Source organism: Petaurus breviceps, unplaced genomic scaffold, assembly GCF_028583685.1.
Source record: "Petaurus breviceps papuanus isolate PSGF00001 unplaced genomic scaffold, PetGlider_PUasm1.0 180, whole genome shotgun sequence".
Taxonomy (NCBI): domain Eukaryota; kingdom Metazoa; phylum Chordata; class Mammalia; order Diprotodontia; family Petauridae; genus Petaurus; species Petaurus breviceps.
In genome coordinates this window covers 4,083,822-4,103,025 of record NW_027185782.1, presented here as the reverse complement: position 1 = coordinate 4,103,025, position 19,204 = coordinate 4,083,822, and the positions used below count along the sequence as shown (strand labels likewise).

The window sequence follows — 19,204 nt, the reverse complement described above, 5'->3', positions numbered from 1 at the left end:
AAGAGAAGTGAAAAACCTTTCTTCCCAGCTAATGGAGGAGTCTGCCTTGAAGTGAAAGTGCACATGACTGAATGGGTCACAGAGGCTCTCTCAGAAGGTAGGCTGTCCTAGACTAACAAGCTGAATTTTATAATAGTGCACTGAAAAGATCTAGTTAGTTCCTGAAGGGAGAGCCTTAGGACACAAGTCATTGTATGTCCAAAAGGTTAGACTGGAACTAGAAAAATAAGAAGGCAGGAGGTTATATAAGAAAAATGTAAAATAGAGTTCTTTAGTCTGGAAGGATGAAGGCTAATGGACATGGCTGGAAATCTATAAAATCATGAACAGTGGTGATAAGGTGAGCAAATCTCCAAATGAGAATAAACTTCTGAAGCTTGGACAAAGAAAATTTAGGATGACATAGGAATTCCTGCTTCCTATGTGAGTTCCCAAACTTGTTATATTAATTTATTATTCCACTAGGTGGCATAGGCAGTGAATAAAAATGGACTGGAACAGGGCTGAGGCAGATGAATGAATGACAAAGCAATCCATGACTCCTAAGAGAAGCTAGAATGGAGCTCATCTTTAAGATTTATAACACGGTGGCCTTTCTACCAGGACCCATGCAATTCAAATGTTGGAACACAGATGTTAGAACACAGACCACAGAGATGGGAAAACACTTGGAATAGCTACATTTGCTACAGGAGTGTGATGTGGGCACACAGGGAATTCAGTAACCAATTTAAATGTTAAAAACACACGGACAACAAGGCAATAAGAGTAGCTGAACAGAAAAGTGTGGCACAGTTTGGTAAGGAATAAATCAGTAATGCCAAAGCCTGGGATGAACTGAGGCTGGAAAGGAAAGCTAAGGATGCAAAAGGATTAGATTTTTTGTTTTTTAAGCTCTGTTGGGGATACAATGGTGGTCAAGAAAGAGACAGGCCTGCTGCCTGGAATGGCTGATGGGCTAACTAGGGATGCACAGAAGGGAGAGCTACTCAATTCTTAGCTTTCTTCGATTTTTTCTGCAAAGAAAGATCTTTGGTCTGGAAATGATGGAATGAATAGGACTTCATGGGGAATTAATACCCAAGATGAATAAGTAGATAATAAGACACCACCTACCTGTCCTGGCTGAGCTCAAGACAGACACAAGACAACAATGCTCAGGCACTAAGATAACTAGCAGTGAGGCAGATTGCTGAGCTCTTGTCCATAACCTTGGAAAACAATGTAGGATGGGAGAAAGGCAAATATTTCAACTTTTAAAAAAGGGAAGAAAATGGAGTCTGCAAATTACAGGTCAATGAGCTAGACTTGGATTCTTGGGAAAATTCTAGAATAGTTCCTGAACATGCAGAAAATGAAGTAGGGATCAAAAGGAGCTTCATCAAGGATTGGTCATGCTTGGCCAACTGAATTTCCTTTTGCTGAGACTGGTTTGGTTTGTCTAGATTTTAGCAAAGGATTTGATACAAGTTTCTTGTACCATTCTTGTAGAAAATATTGAGATGTGAGCTAGATGATAGAAGGATTTGGAAATTGTCCAATGGCTGGGCCTAAAGAGTAGCCATTCATGGTTTGATGTCAACTTGCAGGGTCTCCATTGGAATGCCCCAGGGATCTGGGCTTGGCCAGGCACTCATGAACATTTTCATTAGTAACTTAGATGAAGATATAGATGACATGCTTTTCAAATTTACAGAGGACAACAAGATGGCATGGATAACTAACACACTAGATAACAAAGTTAGGATTTGAAGAGATCTTAAAAAATCTAGAACACTGGGCTGAATCAAGGTCTGTTAGGTGAAATTTTGTAGTATGGATAAATGTAAAAGCTTGGATTCAAGATGTATTCTCCAAGTGCAAGATGAGAGAAGGATGATTAGACAGCAGGTCATCTGAAAAATAACTGGGAGTCCTGGTGGGCTACCAAGTTTCTATGAGTCAATAGCGTAATATGGCAGCCAAAAAAGCTAATGTGATCTTGGGCTGTGTTACAAGAAGCTGAACACCCAGGAATGATAAGGTGACAGTCCCACTGCTTCTACTCCTGTCACACTACAGAAGAAGTATTGTGTTCTGTTCTGGATGTCATATTTTAGGAAGGACACTGCTGATAACCTGGAAAGGGTCCAGAGAAGGGCACTTAGGATGCCTAATACCCTCAAGTACATGCTGCACAAGGATTAACTGAGGAAACTGAGAATGATTAGTTGAAGAAAAGCAGACTTAGAGGGAAACAAGAGCTGTCTTCAAGTATCTGATGGGCAACCGTTTGGGAGAGTCTTGTTCTATCTGGTCCCCGTAGGCAGAACTAGAAACAACAAGTACAAGTTGTAAAGAATCAAATTTAAGCTTGGTGAGAAGTAATACTTTTTTTTATCCAGAGGTGTGATGGTCTGCCTCCACTGAGGCAGCAGATTTCTCATCACTGGAGATCTTCAAGCAAGGGCTGGAGGACACTTGCTAGAACTGCTGAAGAGGGTATTCCTGTTTAGGTATAAGTTGGACTAGATGGCCACTGTGGTCCCTGCCAGCTTTGAAATTATGTGAGTCTTGGGTCCTAAAAAGAAAATTTTCCCACCCCAGAGAAAGGTCACATGACAAGTGGGTGTCAGGTAAACCTGGGGCAGATAAATTGACTAAGACTGCTTAGAACCATCATTCCCAACCCTTATGGAGAAGTCAACATTCAAGCCCCGACATCTAAGGCATTTGTTCCAAGGGTGACCGGGGATCTTACCGGGTATCATGTCCAGAGGAGTGTGTGCGGCGCCTGTGAAGACAGATCCACAAATCTATTCATCTGGCCCACAAGTTTTCTAGTTTCCCACCCTAGCTCTCAGAGTGGATAATTGCTTGTTTGCCCCCGAAGAGAGTTCAATAAATGATCTGTGTGCTCTGGGTTTGACTACATGGAGGAATAGCATGGATCCTCCATGCTCTGTCTTTGGCCAGAGCTCTTAGGGCAGCCGGCCATCTCATGGGCTATTTTAGTAAGCTGCTCTTACCTGTATCGGGGATGCTCAGAGGTCTCAGAAGGAGATCGCTCAGGGATGGAGAGGGATGTAGATGACAAGGTTGTAGCTATGGAGGCTGTAGTTGCTTCTTCAAATGACGGGGGAGTACAGGGCAGCAGATCAGGTCTGCCTGCAGGGAGCAGGAAAGGAAGTCACTATCCAACAAGCCTCTCTCTGTCTTTTCTCCTAAGGTACCATCAAGGTTGTCAAGAATGCATTTCCAAAATTTCTCAGCAATTCTCCCTCCCCCAAACACCCACACCCCCCCTCCCTTGAGAGCCAGTCATTCAAGGCTTCTCACAGTGTGGCCTCCATTAGTGTCATCTCCCACTGCTCCTCTACATGTGCTCTCCGCTCTAGGCAAATCACTATAGTCACATCCTCCAGCTATAGCTGTGATTTCCTGACTTTGTTCACATTGTTCTCCCCGTGTAATTTATCCCTCCCTTCACTGTGGCTATCAGCATGTTATCTACCTTTCAAGGTACAGCTCAATTCCAATCCCTTCCACGGAATCCTCCCTGACCCCTGGCCTCCACCTCTGCCCCTTCCTCTCCTAGATTACTCTTTGCACTGCTCATTTGACACTTAGATGACATTGCCTTATATAATCCTTGCACCGCCCTGACCCCACCGTTTGCGATATGAAGGATTCTCTATCCCTCAGTCTAGACGCTCTTTTCCCTAAAGGTACAACCTCCATCATTTTATTTCTTTACTGCTCTCATTCTGCTAAGCATCACTGGACCGTCACAACAGTTTTACTTACTATAAATTTGTGGTACATAATCTCAATGGAGCTCTCGTGGTAGCTTAGTGATCTTTTATCCTTACTGACTTCCTCTCTTTTTCCTATTATATCTTAATTGGGCTCATACCGCTAGATGGCAATTTAAAAATTCATCTCTCACCGACTATATCACATTCTCCACAAAGGCTGTACTCCACAAACCTTTTTACAAGGTCTTCAATTCACTGTCTTCTCACTTTCAATCTGCTTTCCCAAGAACACTGAGGCCATCCTAGGTTAGCCACCCTGAGATATGTCCCCAGATATCCTTCTTCCCAGTCTGAGAGGATGAGGTAGGTCCCTCTGCCTCCCTTCCTTGGTGCCACTGATCCAGTCCCTCTCACAGAACCTTGTTCTATTAATTATCTGATCCCCCTGGGTTCCTAAGTCTTCTCTTCTGGCTCCTTTTGGTCAGTCTGAAAACCTCCCTAAGTCTCTCATTTATTAAAATAAAGAAATTTCCCTAAGATTCCCTTTTTTTAAATAAAATTTTATTTTCAATTAAAATCTGTTTCCTTTTCTGCTCACCTCACCTCCCCCCCCCCAGAAGAAAAAAGAAAAAGAAAAACAAAACTGTTGTCAGAGATACTCAGAGTCAAGCAATACAAATTCCCACATTTAACTACAGACTTTCAAAGAGCCAAGGAAACATTTCCATGAACTAAAGGAAAACTGATTCGTGACAACAGATGGAAACTTCCTGAAGGAAGTCTTAATTTCAGGAAGATAATAACTATGATGTCTGACTAGGACAAAGTTGAGTACTACAGCGACCTGATCAAGGTCTGTGATTACTTGCCTGAACGGTTTGTACTCATCACTATTTGTAACAAAGTGACTGTTGTTACACCAAAAACCATGGAAAAAACCAGACCTCTTGACTCTGTCAAGATCTGTCCTTTCTTTACTCACTGCTAAGTTTCTACAAGGATTGTCTCTGCTTGTTTCCATTTCCTTACCACCAGCCACACTACTCCATTCTTTTGCAGTCTGGTACCAGACTCTACCCTAACACTGCATCTATTTTTTCTTCCATGGTGCTTAATGAACTTATTACCAAATACAAAATCTCTTCCCAGTCCGCAGAATTTGAAGCTGCTTCTTTTGGGACTTGACTCAGCTGCCATTTCTTTGGCTGGCTCCTAAGATTACTTGTTAGAAGGCACCTTCATTAAATGAAGAATAAGTACCAGGGGAACCCATTTTTCTTTAGGGACTTTTGGAGCTGTCCCAGAGTAGACTGGGCAGCCTTTGGAGATCTTTGCCTCCTTAGAGCTCTTCAAGCAGAGGCCAGATGACCACTTCTCAGGTATGTTCTTTTTTCTTCCCCCTCTCAGGTATGTTCTACTGGGGATTTTCCTATATGGGCTGGACTAGGCTGCTGAGGTCCCTACCATCTGTCAGACTCTGTGATTCTTTGGCCAGATCTGGGTAAGGTTGTGTAAACTGATGAATTTCTCCTACTTTCACGTGATCCAGCTGGACCGGTCCAGTGGAGGGTTCTGGAAGAGAGTATTTCTGTGGTTCGATTATTGGTCTAGGCCAGGGAAAGATGACAATACTTTCTAATACCTTCTACTAATTCTAGATTGTAGTCTAGCCCCCTAGGAAAATGAGGAATCTGATACCAAAAGAGGTTAAGTATTCTGCCCAAGGTCATACAAGCAGTAAGTGCCAAATCTAGGTTTTGAACCCAAGACTTGTGGCCTCAATTCCAGTGTTCTCTCTACTATGCCATGCTGTTTATTTTCCTCTTGCGCAGTAACTGAGGGTGTTCCTCAAGTCTGTGCCTCTGGCCTTTTTATTTCTCTCTTCTCTACTGGTCATCTCATCTTGGCTGCATTATAACTTTAATGCAGATGACTCCCAAATCTGTACTGTGAGTCCCCAGTTTCTTCCTTGAGAGGGAATCTGACATTCTAGTCTGTCTGTTGAACACTTCCAACACAACAGGACCAAAACTCAACTTAGTCTTCCCTCCTAAACTTGCTTTCCTCCCTCAACTTCTCCAATTTTTTAGATGACATTATTTTTTCAATAACATACGCTTGACACCTTAAAGTCCCTTCTGACTTCTCATCCTCACGTACCACGTCCACACGTCCAATGATCTATCAAAGTCTTGCCAATTCTATTTCCTCTATATTTAATGAGTCTCCTCCTCTGCCACCCCCCCTTTCCCATTCCTACTCGTAATCACTTCTCACCTGTAATAATGGAGTAGCTTCCTAACTTGTCTCCCTGCTTCTAATTTCTCCCCTAATTCACTGTTCACATGATTACTTGACTAACTTTCCCAATATCCTGCTATTATTATTTCACTCCTCTATTCTCAAACCTTTTGTGGCTTCCTGCAGTGTATTTAGAATAAAGCACACTTTATCCTGTAAAACTTCTGATCAGGGCACTGAAGACCCTCCACAGTTGGGCTGTGGACTCTTTCTAGCTTTCTCACAACGCTCTCTCTTTAGGTACCCAATGTTCTAGAAAAACTGGACTATGTATCATTCTCTGTTCTCACTCTGCTCTCTCCCATCTCTTTGTGTGTGCCTGAAATGAATTATTTATCCTCCCCATCTCTACTTGTTGAAATTCCTTCCTTCTTTTAAGGCCCAACTCAGGTGCTACCTCCTTCATGAACCCTTCCTGGGAGCCCTCCAAATGAAAGAGATCACTCTCTTCAGCATGGTACAGTAGGATGAGAACTGGACTTGGAGTTAAGAGACACCTGTCCCTCACTCCCGAAGCTGTGTGACCTTGGGCAAGTCTCTTAAACTCCTGCCAAGCTTTAGTTCCTACCACTGTAAAATGAAAATACATTACTTTCAAAAAGTGCTTTTAAAAGATATCACCTAGGGGCAGCCAGGTGGCTCAGCGAGTAAGAGCACCGGCTCCAGTGTCAGGATGACCTGGGGATCAAATCCGGGCTCAGATACTTAGCACCACACCCAGAAATAACTGGCCGTGTAACCTTGAGCAAGTTACTTAACCCCGGTTGCTTTAAAAAAAAAAAAGCTATCACCTATCTGGAAGGGCTGCTATGGAGAAAGCACATAATGACCCTTACAGAAATGCAAGTTGTTTGTCTTGTCCCCAGGCTTCTGGACCTTAACACAGATCCTTCCTTTGTTCCTTTTTACTATATACTAATTCCCTTCCCTCAACTAGCCTGGAGCAGTCTGAATGTGGGCAAGAATCACCTCATTTCACCTTTGGGTTCCCAGCACATGGTCACATGTGCCTTGCACATGGGTGGTGCTTAATAAAGGACGAATAAGTACCAGGGGAACCAGTTCTTCTCTCGAGACTTTTGGAGCTGTCCCAAAGTAGACTGGGCTGACTTTGGAGGTAAGTAAGCTCCCCTCCTTGGAACTCTTCAAGCAGCGGCCAGATGACCACTTCTCAGGTGTGTCTTACTGGGGATTTTCCTATATGGTTTGGACTAGGCTGCTGAGGTCCCTACCATCTGTCAGACTCTGTGATTCTTTGGCCAGATCTGGGTAAGGTTGTGCATACTGCTGAATCTCTCCTAGTTTCACTTGATCCAGCTGGACTGGTCCAGGGGAGAGTTCTGGAAGAGAGTAATTCTGTGGTTTGATTATCTCTGTAGGCCAGGAAAAGATGATCATACCTTCGTCCTCCAATGTAGGGTAACTCCGGGCTCCTCGTAGGTCATAATGAGTTTCCTCCCTCTCACTAGGAATCTGGCTGGCAGAGAAGGCAGCTGTTGGTCCAGAAGGCTTGACTGACAGCAAAGTGGTTCTGCCCTTCTTTGATGGTGATGATTTCAGAGCTGGATTGGAGAAAGATGTGGCAGGACAGGAAGAAAAGAAAAGATACTAAGCCTAATAAAACATCTTCTTTTTAAAAACCAAACCCAAATCATCTTTCCCAACTTCTCTCTTGCTCTTCTCTTTCAATGTGAACTGTGCTATAGTCAAGTTGGTTTCCTTAACACTCCCCACCATGCTTTTCAATTTTAATACCATTTACCTAACCTGAGAATGTCTGCTCTCATAATTCCCTTATCTGAGAAAAGCAGCAAAGTAATGGTCTTGGAATTAAAAGACAGGTTTAAATCCAACTTCTAACTGAGTGGCCTCAACAAAGTAATTTTACCTCTCTGAGCCTCAGTTTCCTAATCTGTAAAATAAGATTAATAATATTTTCACTATTTGCTTCACAGGGCCATGAGAAGGGAAGAACTTTGTAAATCTTAATTCATATGTAAATGTGAATTATTATAATTTATTTCTTCCCTATCCACCAATATCCAGTTCGTGTCCCTTTCTTCTCCATTAAACCTCCTATGATCAACTTACTCATGTTAATGCTCCAGGGACAATTTATGTGGTAGCAAGAGGAGAGGCTGCACCAGGGCCTCCAAGTTAGAGAGACTCCCAAGCTCCATTTTTACAATTACAGATTTCTTTTAATAGAACAAAAAAAGCTACACATATTTTAAAATCAATTCAATTGTGAGACATGTATTTGGTGCTACTTTATATATTGATATTTTAACATATTGTAGGGATCCCCTCTTGTAACTTTAAGAGTGATGTGCCTCAATAGCACCCCATATTCTTAATCTGTTCCTGTTTCTTTTTTCTCTAAACTCTTGTAACCCTTATCTGCTTCATTTATTTGGCAATTAGTATCTAGAGACTTGTATTGTTAGCCATCATTTTTTGTGTGTTTTTATATGTATGCACATTTATACATATACACATATAAAGATATATCTAGTCACAAGTCTCAGAGTTGGAAGGGACCTTGGGAGTCATTTAATTCAATCCATAGCTGAAATATGAATCCCTTGTATAACACACACAATAAGTAGTCATGGAACTTCTGCCTGAAGACCTCTATTAACAGGGTACTCATTAACTTTAAAAGATAGCCTGCTTTACTCTTGTATAGCTCTAATTGTTAGGAAGGTGACTTTTTAAGCTGAAATTTGCCTCTGCCTAATATATGCCCATTGGTGTAAATATTGTAAGACTCAGTAGAGTGTAAACCCCTTGAGGTCAGGGATTGCTTTTAATTTTTGTCCTTGTGTCCCCAGAGATTAGCATTGTTTCTAGTACACAGTAGGTGCTTAATAAATGTTGACTGAAGGAGAAGTTTTCCCCTCTAGAATCTTAAGAGATGCCTTCCTAATTTTACAGATGTTAGAACTGAGGCTCAGGGGTGGCTAGATGGCGCAGTGAGTAAGAGTGCTGGCCCCAGAGTCGGGAGACCCAGGATCGGTTCCGGCCTCAGATACTTAACACCCACACAAAAAAACTGGCCATGTAGCCTTGAGCAAATTACTTAACCCCAAATGCTTTAAAAAAAAAAAAAGAACTGAAGGTCAGAAATGTTAAGTGACTTGTTCAAGATCATATAGTCAGTGGCAGAAATGGAACTTCTGCCCATATTTTGATTTCTACAACAGCGCTCTTCTGACATTCACTCAGTAAGTATTTATTAAGCACCCACTATGTGAAATTCATATAGGGAGGTCCTGAAGTCTGTATGTGCTAGTTCTGAGGTTACAAAGACAAAAAAAGTATAATTCTACTGAGGGAGGGGGGATATTATAAATACCCAGAAAAAGGCAAGAAGAGTTAGAGAATTAGGAACAATTGTTGTGTGTGTGGAGGAAGAGAACACTAACACTAACTAAAGGAAGATATTACTAACTAATGCCAACTAATACTTTCTTGTGGAGAAAGAGAATACTAACAATGAGGGAGAATCAAGAAAAGCTTCTTGGAGAAGGTAGCTCCTGAATGGAGGACTTCAGGGAAGGGAAGGATTCTAAGAGGCAGCCATGAAGAGAGAGAGTGCCCTAGGTACAGCGTCTGTGGGAGATGGAACAGTCAAGGAACAAACAGCTTGGTAGGAATGTATGCATGAAGGTAAGTAATGGGAAATCACCCTGCAAAGGTAGACTAGAGACAGGGAGTAGAGAGATTTGAGCACTAAAGTGGAGAAGTTTATATTTTATCCTAAAAGAAATAGGGAGGCAATAAGATTCTTTTTTTTTTCTTTTTGGAGGGGGGAAGGTAGGGCAATTAGGGTTAAGTGACTTGCCCAAGGTCACACAGCTAATTTTTGTGTTAAGTGTCTGAGGCCGGATTTGAACTCAGGTCCTCCTGACTCCAAGGGCCAGTGTTCTATTCACTGCACCACCTAGCTGCCCCACAATAAGATTCTTGAACAGGAAGATTATTTTGGCAGCTATATGGAAAATTAATTAGAGAAGGGAGAGACCAGAATCAGATTAATTAGGAAGCTATCGAAGTAGTCTATTCAAGAGGAAATGAAGATGTGAACTAGAACTAGGGTAGCTGCTATGTGGGGAGGAAGGAGGGGAATAAGCATCACTATAGTACCTACCAGGCACCATGCTAGGCACTTTTTACAAATATTATCTCATCTGATTTTCACAACAACCCCACCAGGCAGATGCTGTTATTATCCCATTTAACAATTGAGGAAACAGACAGAGGGGATGGATGGAAAAAAATGTTGTGGAGGTAACTAGTAAATGGGAAAAGGATATGAACAGGTAGTTTTCGGGTGAAGAAATTAAAGCTATCTATAGTCATATGAAAAATGCTCTAAATCACTATTAATTAGAGACATTCAAATCAAAACAACCCTGAGGTACCCCATCACACCTATAAGATTGGATAATATGGAAGAAAAAGAAAATGATAAATATTGGAGAAGATGTGGGACAACTGGAACACTAATGCATTGTTGGTGGAATTGTGAATTGACCCAACCACTCTGAAGAGCAATTTGGAATTGTGCCCAAAAGGCTACAAAACTGTGCATACCCTTTGGCCTAGCAATACCACTACTAGGTCTGTATCCCAAAGAGATTATAAAAAAGGGAAAAGGACCCATAGCATAGCAGCTTTTTGTGGTGGCCAAGAATTGGAAATTGAGGGAATGACCATCAAATGGCTGAACAAGTTGTGGTATACAGAAATTGGAGACTTGGAGGAAGGGCAGGTTTGGTGGGGAGGGAAGATAAAGAATTTAGTTTTAGATATATAGCCTTTGAGATGCCTATGGGATATTCAGGTAGAAATGTTCAGTAGTCAGTTGGTGATTTCATGATGTGAGAAAAGATTAGGGCAGGGTTTATAGATTTGGGAGTCATCTGCATAGAGATGATTGCTGAGCTCATGAGAGCTAATGAGATTGCCAAGAGAACAAGTATATAGAGAACAGAAGCTTCAGGACAAGGTCTTTGGGGACTGCCTATGATTAGGAAGCAGGACAAACTTGATAATCCAACAAATTAGGCTTAGAAGGGATGGTCAGATAGGTAGGAAGAAAAGTAAGATAAAGTAGAACCTACAAAGCCAAAAGAGGAGAGAGTATGCAAGAAAAGTGAAAGGTCAAGATGGAGATCAAAAGGACATTGGATTTTGCAACTGAGAGATCACTGAGAGTCTTAAAGAGAGCACAGCTGAGGGGTGAGACGATTAGGAAACTTCAAGAGACTGGGAGGTGAGGTGGTGGAGGTAACAAGTGTAGGTGAATTTCTCAAGGAATTTGGCTGTGAAGGTAGAATGGCTAAAAGATGGTAGCTTGTGGGGATGGCTGTACCAAGTGATAGTTAAGGATGGAGGAGACTTGAGGATGTTTGTAGACAACAGGAAAGGAGCCAGTGGATAAGAAGATAAAAGATGAGTTAAAACGGATGGTAAAAGGGACAAATTCTAGGAGGAGATGGGAGGAGACCACAAACAGAAGGATCAGTTTTGGCAAGGAATAGGGTCATTACTTTCCATTACACAACCTGCCTTTTAAAATTGTGTTCTGTAGGACTCTTATTAAGATCTAAACTCCATGCCTGTTACTCTTTCATCCCCATTTCCTGGGGACATATTCTTATAGGGGAAAAAGTTTTCCTTTTCCTCTGACATAGGATCCTTGCTTTCAAATTCCTTTTTTCCTTCTACCAAAACTCCCAGCCCCTGGCAAGGATCCAGGCCAGATGTCTTTGCCCACATGCTGAGACATACTCACAGGAGTTCTTCCGAAAGACTGTGTTGCTCATGAACTTGAAAAATCTCTCAGCATAGAAGCTGGGGCGGTGCACAGAGACGGTGTCCTAGAAATGGAAATAAGCAGAGAATAGTTCACATTAAAAAGGAAAATGGAAGTGGGGTAGGCAGGATGGAAAGAAAGAAAAAATAAGATTGTTGAAAACATTCTTCACGTTGTGGCACTGTAGAATAAGCTCTTGATTCTAAGGACCTAGGTTTAAATCTCTGCTTTGCTATTTACTGTCTCTGTGACCTAGGGTAAGTCATTTAAACTCTTTGGGTCCCGTTTTTCTCATTTGCAAAATGAGTGGGAACAGGGGAGTGGTGGGGTAGTAAATTCCAGCTCTAAATCCTATGACCATTTGATCTGAGCTTTTTCAACTGGTTAGTTCATTGGAACCCACCCTTGCTATATCCCTTTCTTTTGTTGTTCAGTTGTTGCAGTCATGTCTGACTCTTTGTGACCCCATTTGGGGTTTCCTTGGCAAAGATAATGGAGTGATCTGCCATTCCTTCTCCATTCAATCGACAGATGAGGAAACTGAGGCAAATAATGTTAAGTGACTTGCCCAGGGTCACACAGTTCTAAGTGCTTGAGGCTGGATTTGAACTCAGAAAGATGAGTCTTCCTGACTCCAGGTCTGGCACTCTATCTACTGTGCCACCTAGTTGCCCCAATTAATCCCTCTCTAATACAACACTAATAATAATTTTCCTTAGAAATTGCTCCAGTTTTTATAACATCCAAAGATTAGAAGCACTTGAGTGAATTCTAATTAGGTTTCTACCTTCGGGTTGATGAGTGATGATTTCAGTGGCTCAGAGGAAACCTACATTTTAATGTTTGTAATCAGCCTATGAAACAGTGTTCCCTGCTGTTTAATTTGGGGGGAGGGGGAAGGACACATAGTAACCAATGTTTAGGGACAATATCATGTTCTAATCTATCTCCAAATCCTATTTTATGTTTCAAAGCCATCTACATTGCCTTCCCTCTTTCTTCTGCGGAGTTTATATGGGAATTGAGATGAGAAGATTTTTCAGGGTTAGATGGGAACTCAGATCAACTTCTTAATTTTACTGAGGAGAAAAAAAAATCCTAGAAAAGAAAAACTTTTCCAAAATCATACATGTAGTTAATGGCAAAGTTTTTTTACATTCATTTTGAAATTTTTAGTTCCAAAATCTCTCCCTCCAGTCTCCCCCCACCATTGAAAAAGCAAGCAAAATATCCATGTGAAGTCAGGCAAAACAAATGTTCATATTTGCCATGTTGCAAAAAAAAAAAACATGCAAAAAATATAAAATAATGCCCTAATCTGCATTTGAGTTCTTCAGTTCTCTCTCTGTAAGTAGATGATATTTTTTTCATCATGAGTTAATGACAAAGTTTTAATGATTTCATTCTTCAAAAGGTGAAAGGACCAAGAAAGAAAATGAAATTTCTACGCTGGCTCTTATTTTTACCAACAAGAATTGCTTGCTGGAATAGAAATTATAGGAATCTTGGGAAGGAAGTGACCACTTATCTTAGAATTTTTGCTAAAGGAGAGAAAAGCTTGTAATAATCCAACATTCACGCCAGATTTGGGGAGAGCAGATTTCAAAGGGTTTGGCAGATCTCCTGGACTAAAATTCTATAGGGGAAGTCGTCAGAGGAAGGATCAGAAACTCTCAAGAATGAAATATTTAAGACATAGAGAAATAATTCCAACAAGGAGATGTCTAAAATGAACAAATAAAGATATATAAGGAACTCATCAATTAGCTCAGATAAAAAATATATAAGATTGAAACAAGGATAAGAGAAGAAGTAATAAATAATAAAGTATATTATCTTATGACAATAGTGTTAGGAGTGCTAGAACTCAGAATTAGTGAAGGCTGTTAAGGAAAGGAGGAGGATCAAAGAAAGGATGGGACCACTGTTTAAGGTAGACAGGATAATGAGTGATAGATATAAATAAGAAAGAGTTACTAAACTTTTAATTTGCTTCTGTCTTCTCTGCCAAAGTGAATGATCTTTGGATTAGAAAGCCAGAAAAAAAAACTGGCTAAAAGCAAACTGATACCCAATATAAATAAGGAGGCAGAAAGCACATGGCTAGCTGCCCATCATGAGTTCAAGTAACCCAAAATAGACAAACTATAATAACTGGTAGATATGATTGCTGAGACACTATCAGCAGTTTCTGACAGGTCACAGAGACTATAGATTGGATTGGATTTGGACATTATTTTGGAATTATAATGTCCATATATTGGACATTATTTATTTTATTTTTTGGGGTTTCCAATTGAGAAATTTATTTAAATCAAATAGGGGCCTCATTGTCTCTAAACTTACAAGAAGGTGTTGGGCCTTTTGGTAGTAAAGCGTGGCTTGTGCTGGCGACGCAGAACTCTGTGGGGCAAAGGGAACTTGATTTTGGAGTCGTGAAACTGCTTGACTGCGGGCTGGCAGCATTTGCTGGCAGGAATTTCTTCCACTTTCATGATCTGGATGGAGTGGGCCCGGGCATGGTGATGGGCTCCCATATCTCAGTAGCACTGAGTGACAGCATCAGCAGTGGTCAGGTCCCTGTACTCCCTGTACGTGTTGTGGGTCTCACTTCTGGAATCGTAACACAGCTAGACGCCAAAGTTTTTCACTCTAAGAGGGGACTTTTCAAAGACCTGTCTGCAGTATATGATTTTTCCAGAAGACTTCTTCATCTTTTTCAGCTGGGAAACGAAGTACCAGAATCGGGACTTTGCTACAACATTAAGATTAGGAGCAAAGTTCCGCATGTGATAAAGAGGCGGCACCTGGCTCTTGGGAGTGGGCAGGCAGCGTCCAACTACCTTATACTCTCTCAGGGTGCCCAGGGCCTTCAGGGTGCTGCTGCCTCACGCCCCACCAACCCACAAAAGGGAATTTAACATTGTTTACAATAATGATGTGGAGAAAGATACAGGTGACATGTTTATCAAATCTGGAGCTATCACAAAGCTGGGGGGAGGAAGGGATAGATAACATACTGGATAAACAGTTAGGATTCAAAAAGATTTTGACAGATTAGAGCACTGGGATGAATCAAGAGAAAATTTAATGGGGATCATTTAGTCTTAAACTTGTATCTAAAAATCAACTTCACAAGTCTAAAGTGGAGGAAGTATGATTAGAAAGCAGTACATCTGAAAAAGACTAAAAAATCTTTAGTCTGAATCAACAATGTGATGTGGCCAACAAGAAAGCTAATTCACTCTTTGGTTTCACTGAGAAAAACAGCATTCAGGAATAGAAACGTGACAGTTCCACTACAGTCTGCCCTGGTCAGACATGTGGAGTTTTGTTGGGCTCACTTGTGGCTCCCTCATTTAAAAAAGGACAGTGATAAGGCAGAGAGCATCCCAAAAGAATGACTAGGATTGGTGAAAGGCCTTGAAACAATGTTATGTTAGTATGAGTTGAAGAAACTGGGGTTGTTACACCTAGGTAGGCAAGAACAAACTGTAGGGGAACATATGTCTTCATTTATTTGAGGGGCTGTCACGTAGAAGAAGGTTTTAGGTTTCTTCTCTCTGACTCAAGAAGCAGAACCAGGAATAACGGCTGGAAGTTCCAAAGAGCTAATTTTAGGCTGACTGAAAGGGAAACTTCCTAACAACTTGAGGTAGCCACAAAGGGAATGGGATGTCTCAGGAGGCAGAGGATTTCCCTACACTGGAAACCTTTGAGTAAAAACTCAATGACGATGTAGCATGGATGAAGCAGAACTCAAGATTCTTATTCAGGTATGGACTGGACTGTACAGTTTCAGAAATCCACTCTACCTCGGAGGTTCTACGATGCTGAGCTAAGATGTGAATACAGTTCTCCTGATTCTATGGGCAGTTTCTAAAGTTTAATGGTATTACTGCTTTGTTTTTTGTATGACAACAGAATTACTGCCCCTAAAAGCATTGAGCTCCTTGAAAGTAAAGGTATTCAAGCAGAGGTAAGTAACTACAGAGCTAGGGATTCTTGTCTGGTGTTGTATCAGAGGTCCCCTGGTTAGTCAAAGATATATAGTCTTTTGAATTTGCCAAAAAGCATTTGCTCATCAATTAAAGTTTCTTGTATATTACGTCAACTGAATCGCAAAATACTCCCATGTGGTAGATGGTGGGGTCTAAGGACGACAATTTTACTGTGGAGAAAAATGAGGTGGTGAGAGGTTAGATTTGATTACAGAGCAAGTTTCCAGAGTAAGTACTCTTGGGAAGTGCTCTATGGCGTAGGTGGCCCACATAGATCCAGTGACATCTTCCTGACTCTGTTTTTTCCTAAGTACCTGTGAACCAGCAGGTCACAAAGATTTAATGACCTAAAGTTTAGAGCCATGTGGTCAAACTCCAGACAATGTTTTCTTCCACCTGGCTATGTGGCACCACATTCTCTTTTGTGGAATAACTAAAGTTGAAGCCAATAAGTTCTTGGGAATAGTGCATTCTATTAAATTCTTTATGGGTTTGATCTAAATTCTTTAATGACTAGCATCAAGTACCATAACTGATACTTTGGTAGAAATAAATTTGATTAAAATGTTTATTGAAAAAAAATTTGTAGTAGCTATTCAAAAATAGGATTTTTCAGTTGCAACAGGAGTCATCATTGCTGTCAGGAAGAAAAATGTCCATGGTCTCTATATCTATAAAATTCATGTGGCCCTCCAACAGAAAAAACTCAGGATTTAGATCAGGAAGGCACTTAGGGATCACTGATCCAGCTCCTTCATTTTCCCTGAGGCACCTGTAGGTCAGTCAGAAAGGCAAGGTGACTTCATTTGCCTCTGGTAAATCCTAGAGGTGATCTGTGGAAGCAAGTCTTCTTCCCACCATACCATGATGCCTCTTGGACCTCAGGCTCTGGACATGCCCTCTCCCGGACAAAGTGGCAATACCCCATGGCACTCCACAGGGCCTGGGAAGTAGAGCTCCTTTGCTGGATCCTCACTCTACTTCTCACCTTAGACCAGGTCCTGAAGGTCTGCCTTATTTTTCTCATTTCTATAACATACTTGTTAATAAAGTGCTTCCCTTACCACAATCCTATGTGGTAGGCAGTTCAAGGGTCATTTATTATCTCCACTTTCTGATGAGGAAACAGACTCAGAGGTTAAGTAAATTATCGGCAATCAGAGAGTTAGTGAGTATTAGAGCCGGGGCTCACAGAACTTTTAGATTTGACGCTGGAAGGGACCTCAGAAATCATTTGGATCAAGTCTCCCATTTTTACCAATGAGGCAACTGAAGTGGAGGGAGATGAACTGCCTTGCCCAAGGCCATAGCATTATTCAGCAGCACAGTCAGGATTAGAACTCAAGTCCTTCGGTCAAGGTCAAATCTAGCAGGCTTTTCACCACCTCAAGTACCTTGAGTTGCTAGTTCTCTTTTCATGTTCAATTCAACTGAAGAGTTCCTAAGCACCTGCTGTATTTGGAGGCCTTGTGCCACAAGGGAAAAACCAAGGTTTCTACTTTTGAGAAGCTTCTATTTTATACAAACACAGAGTTAAGAAATGCACTAAGTTGAGGGGGGGAGAAGAGGTCATTGAAGGAAGCCTTGAAGGAAGACAAGGATTTTGAGAGGGAGTGAGGAGTCCATTCCAAGCCTTAGGGTGGCTATTAGAATTACACAGAGTTGGAAGATGGAAGGCTAAGTTTAAGGAATAGCTACTAGTCTAGTCTGGATAGAACAAAGAATTCATGGAGGACAGTAATGATAGTAAGAAGAGAAATGTAGGTGACCATGGAAAAACCTTTAATTTTAGGGTGAGGAGTCTGTATTTTGTTCTAGAGGTAAAAAGGTACTAAAGAAAGCTTCTAAACAGGGGAACAACATAGCTGAACATGTGTGTCCCATCTTGGTGAATCTTCTATGGGCAAGGGGCCTGTATTCCATATTTCTGTGTTCCTGTAAATACTTAGCACACCAATACAGGTCACAAAGGGCAGGGAGGGATGCCTTTCATATGAGCTGCCTGCAAGTTGTGGTGTGCTGGGTCCTACATACTGAAAAATACTGCACTTACCAGCCTATTACTAATGTCTGAAATCTGCCATCAGAAATTCACTCCTTTGGTCCAAGATAAAGGGAAGTCACTTCTCTGCCATTTCTAAACTATGGCACCTGCATTCCAGCCACTGCCCTCAACCCCTTCCCCACCTCAGGGAATCTTGGCCTCAGGCCTTTGGTCTACCCAGGACTCTGCAAGGTGAGTTTTGAACTTATTTTGCCTGGAATCAAGTCTGCCCTTCACTTTCTAGTCATCTTCAAACCATGCTACCTGTACTTCAGCTGTATTAAACTGTGCATCCCCTTTATTGCTCCCCTTGATGTGCTGTCTTCCCCCAGTAGAACGGAAACTCCTTGAGGGCAGAGACTGTCTTGCTGTCTTGTATATCCCCAGCAATGAACACAGGACCTTGCACAAAATAAGTGCTTAATAAATAGTTTCTTAAATTCGTTATTCAAGAGCACTAGATTGGAACTCAAGAGACCAGCATCCTAGTCTTACCTCTGCCACTCAGGCATCGCACAATCTCAAAGAAAAGCCACTTATATGGGGGGGGGGGTTGGATTTTACACTGCTAACATCCTACCCTTGAGTACAAGCAACTTTATAAGTACAAAGCATTGTTAAATGTTAGTGTGCTGTAATCTCAATCTGAGTTAACACTGAGACACATTAACCAAAAATTAACAATCTTAGGATATGTTAAGGGAAGCAGTGTCCTCAACAGTTTCACTCTACTCTGCCCTGGTCAGATGACATTTGCAGCATTTTGTGGGGTTCTGGGCACCCTATTTGAGGAAGGATAAGCTGCAGCATCTGAAAGGAGGGTAATAAAGATGATGGGAGGTGCTAAGACTGACATGGGAAATCAGTTAAAGGAACTGAGAATATTTTCTTTAAAAAAAAAAAAAGAGCCTTAGTGTGGAACAACATAAGCTGTCTTCAACTATCTGAAGGTTTGTCATGCAGAAGAGTTATCAGAGTTATAAATGGATGTTGGGCAATGAATAGAAGTTGATTTAAGTTCTCTGTGAGGGAAGACTTCCTACCATCCTCACTTCTGGCCAGATGATGCAATGGAGAGATTGCTGGAATGGACAGAGTCAGGAAGAACTGAGTTTGAATCCTGCTTCAAATACTTACTGGCTATAGGACCCTGGGGTCTTCATTCACCCTCTCTGGATCTCAGTTTCCTCATCCACAAAATGGGAGAATTGGTTTGGTCTTCTAGGGTCTCTTCTAGCTATAAATCTACGCTCATATAAATAATCACAGATGTCCAAAAGTAAAGTGGGATGCCTCA

General features: G+C 41.4%; 1 protein-coding gene and 1 pseudogene across 5 annotated transcripts in view; both read right to left on the bottom strand.

Moving 5' to 3' along the window:
* PIP5K1C (phosphatidylinositol-4-phosphate 5-kinase type 1 gamma) overlaps positions 1–19,204 on the bottom strand; it is a 145,971-nt gene that overhangs the window by 14,254 nt on the left and 112,513 nt on the right. For all 5 annotated transcript variants that reach the window (XR_011168117.1, XM_069086870.1, XM_069086869.1 and 2 more), the window contains exons 11-14: positions 11,842–11,926; positions 7,439–7,600; positions 3,009–3,147; positions 2,741–2,773 (exon numbers count right to left, since the gene is read on the bottom strand). Coding sequence is in view for 4 of the 5 variants with exons in the window: in XM_069086870.1 (XP_068942971.1) it covers positions 2,741–2,773; positions 3,009–3,147; positions 7,439–7,600; positions 11,842–11,926 (419 nt within the window). In the remaining variant the exon portion in view is untranslated. The remainder of the gene's footprint in view (positions 1–2,740; positions 2,774–3,008; positions 3,148–7,438; positions 7,601–11,841; positions 11,927–19,204) is intronic.
* LOC138160150 (large ribosomal subunit protein eL20 pseudogene) lies at positions 13,165–18,419 on the bottom strand (annotated as a pseudogene).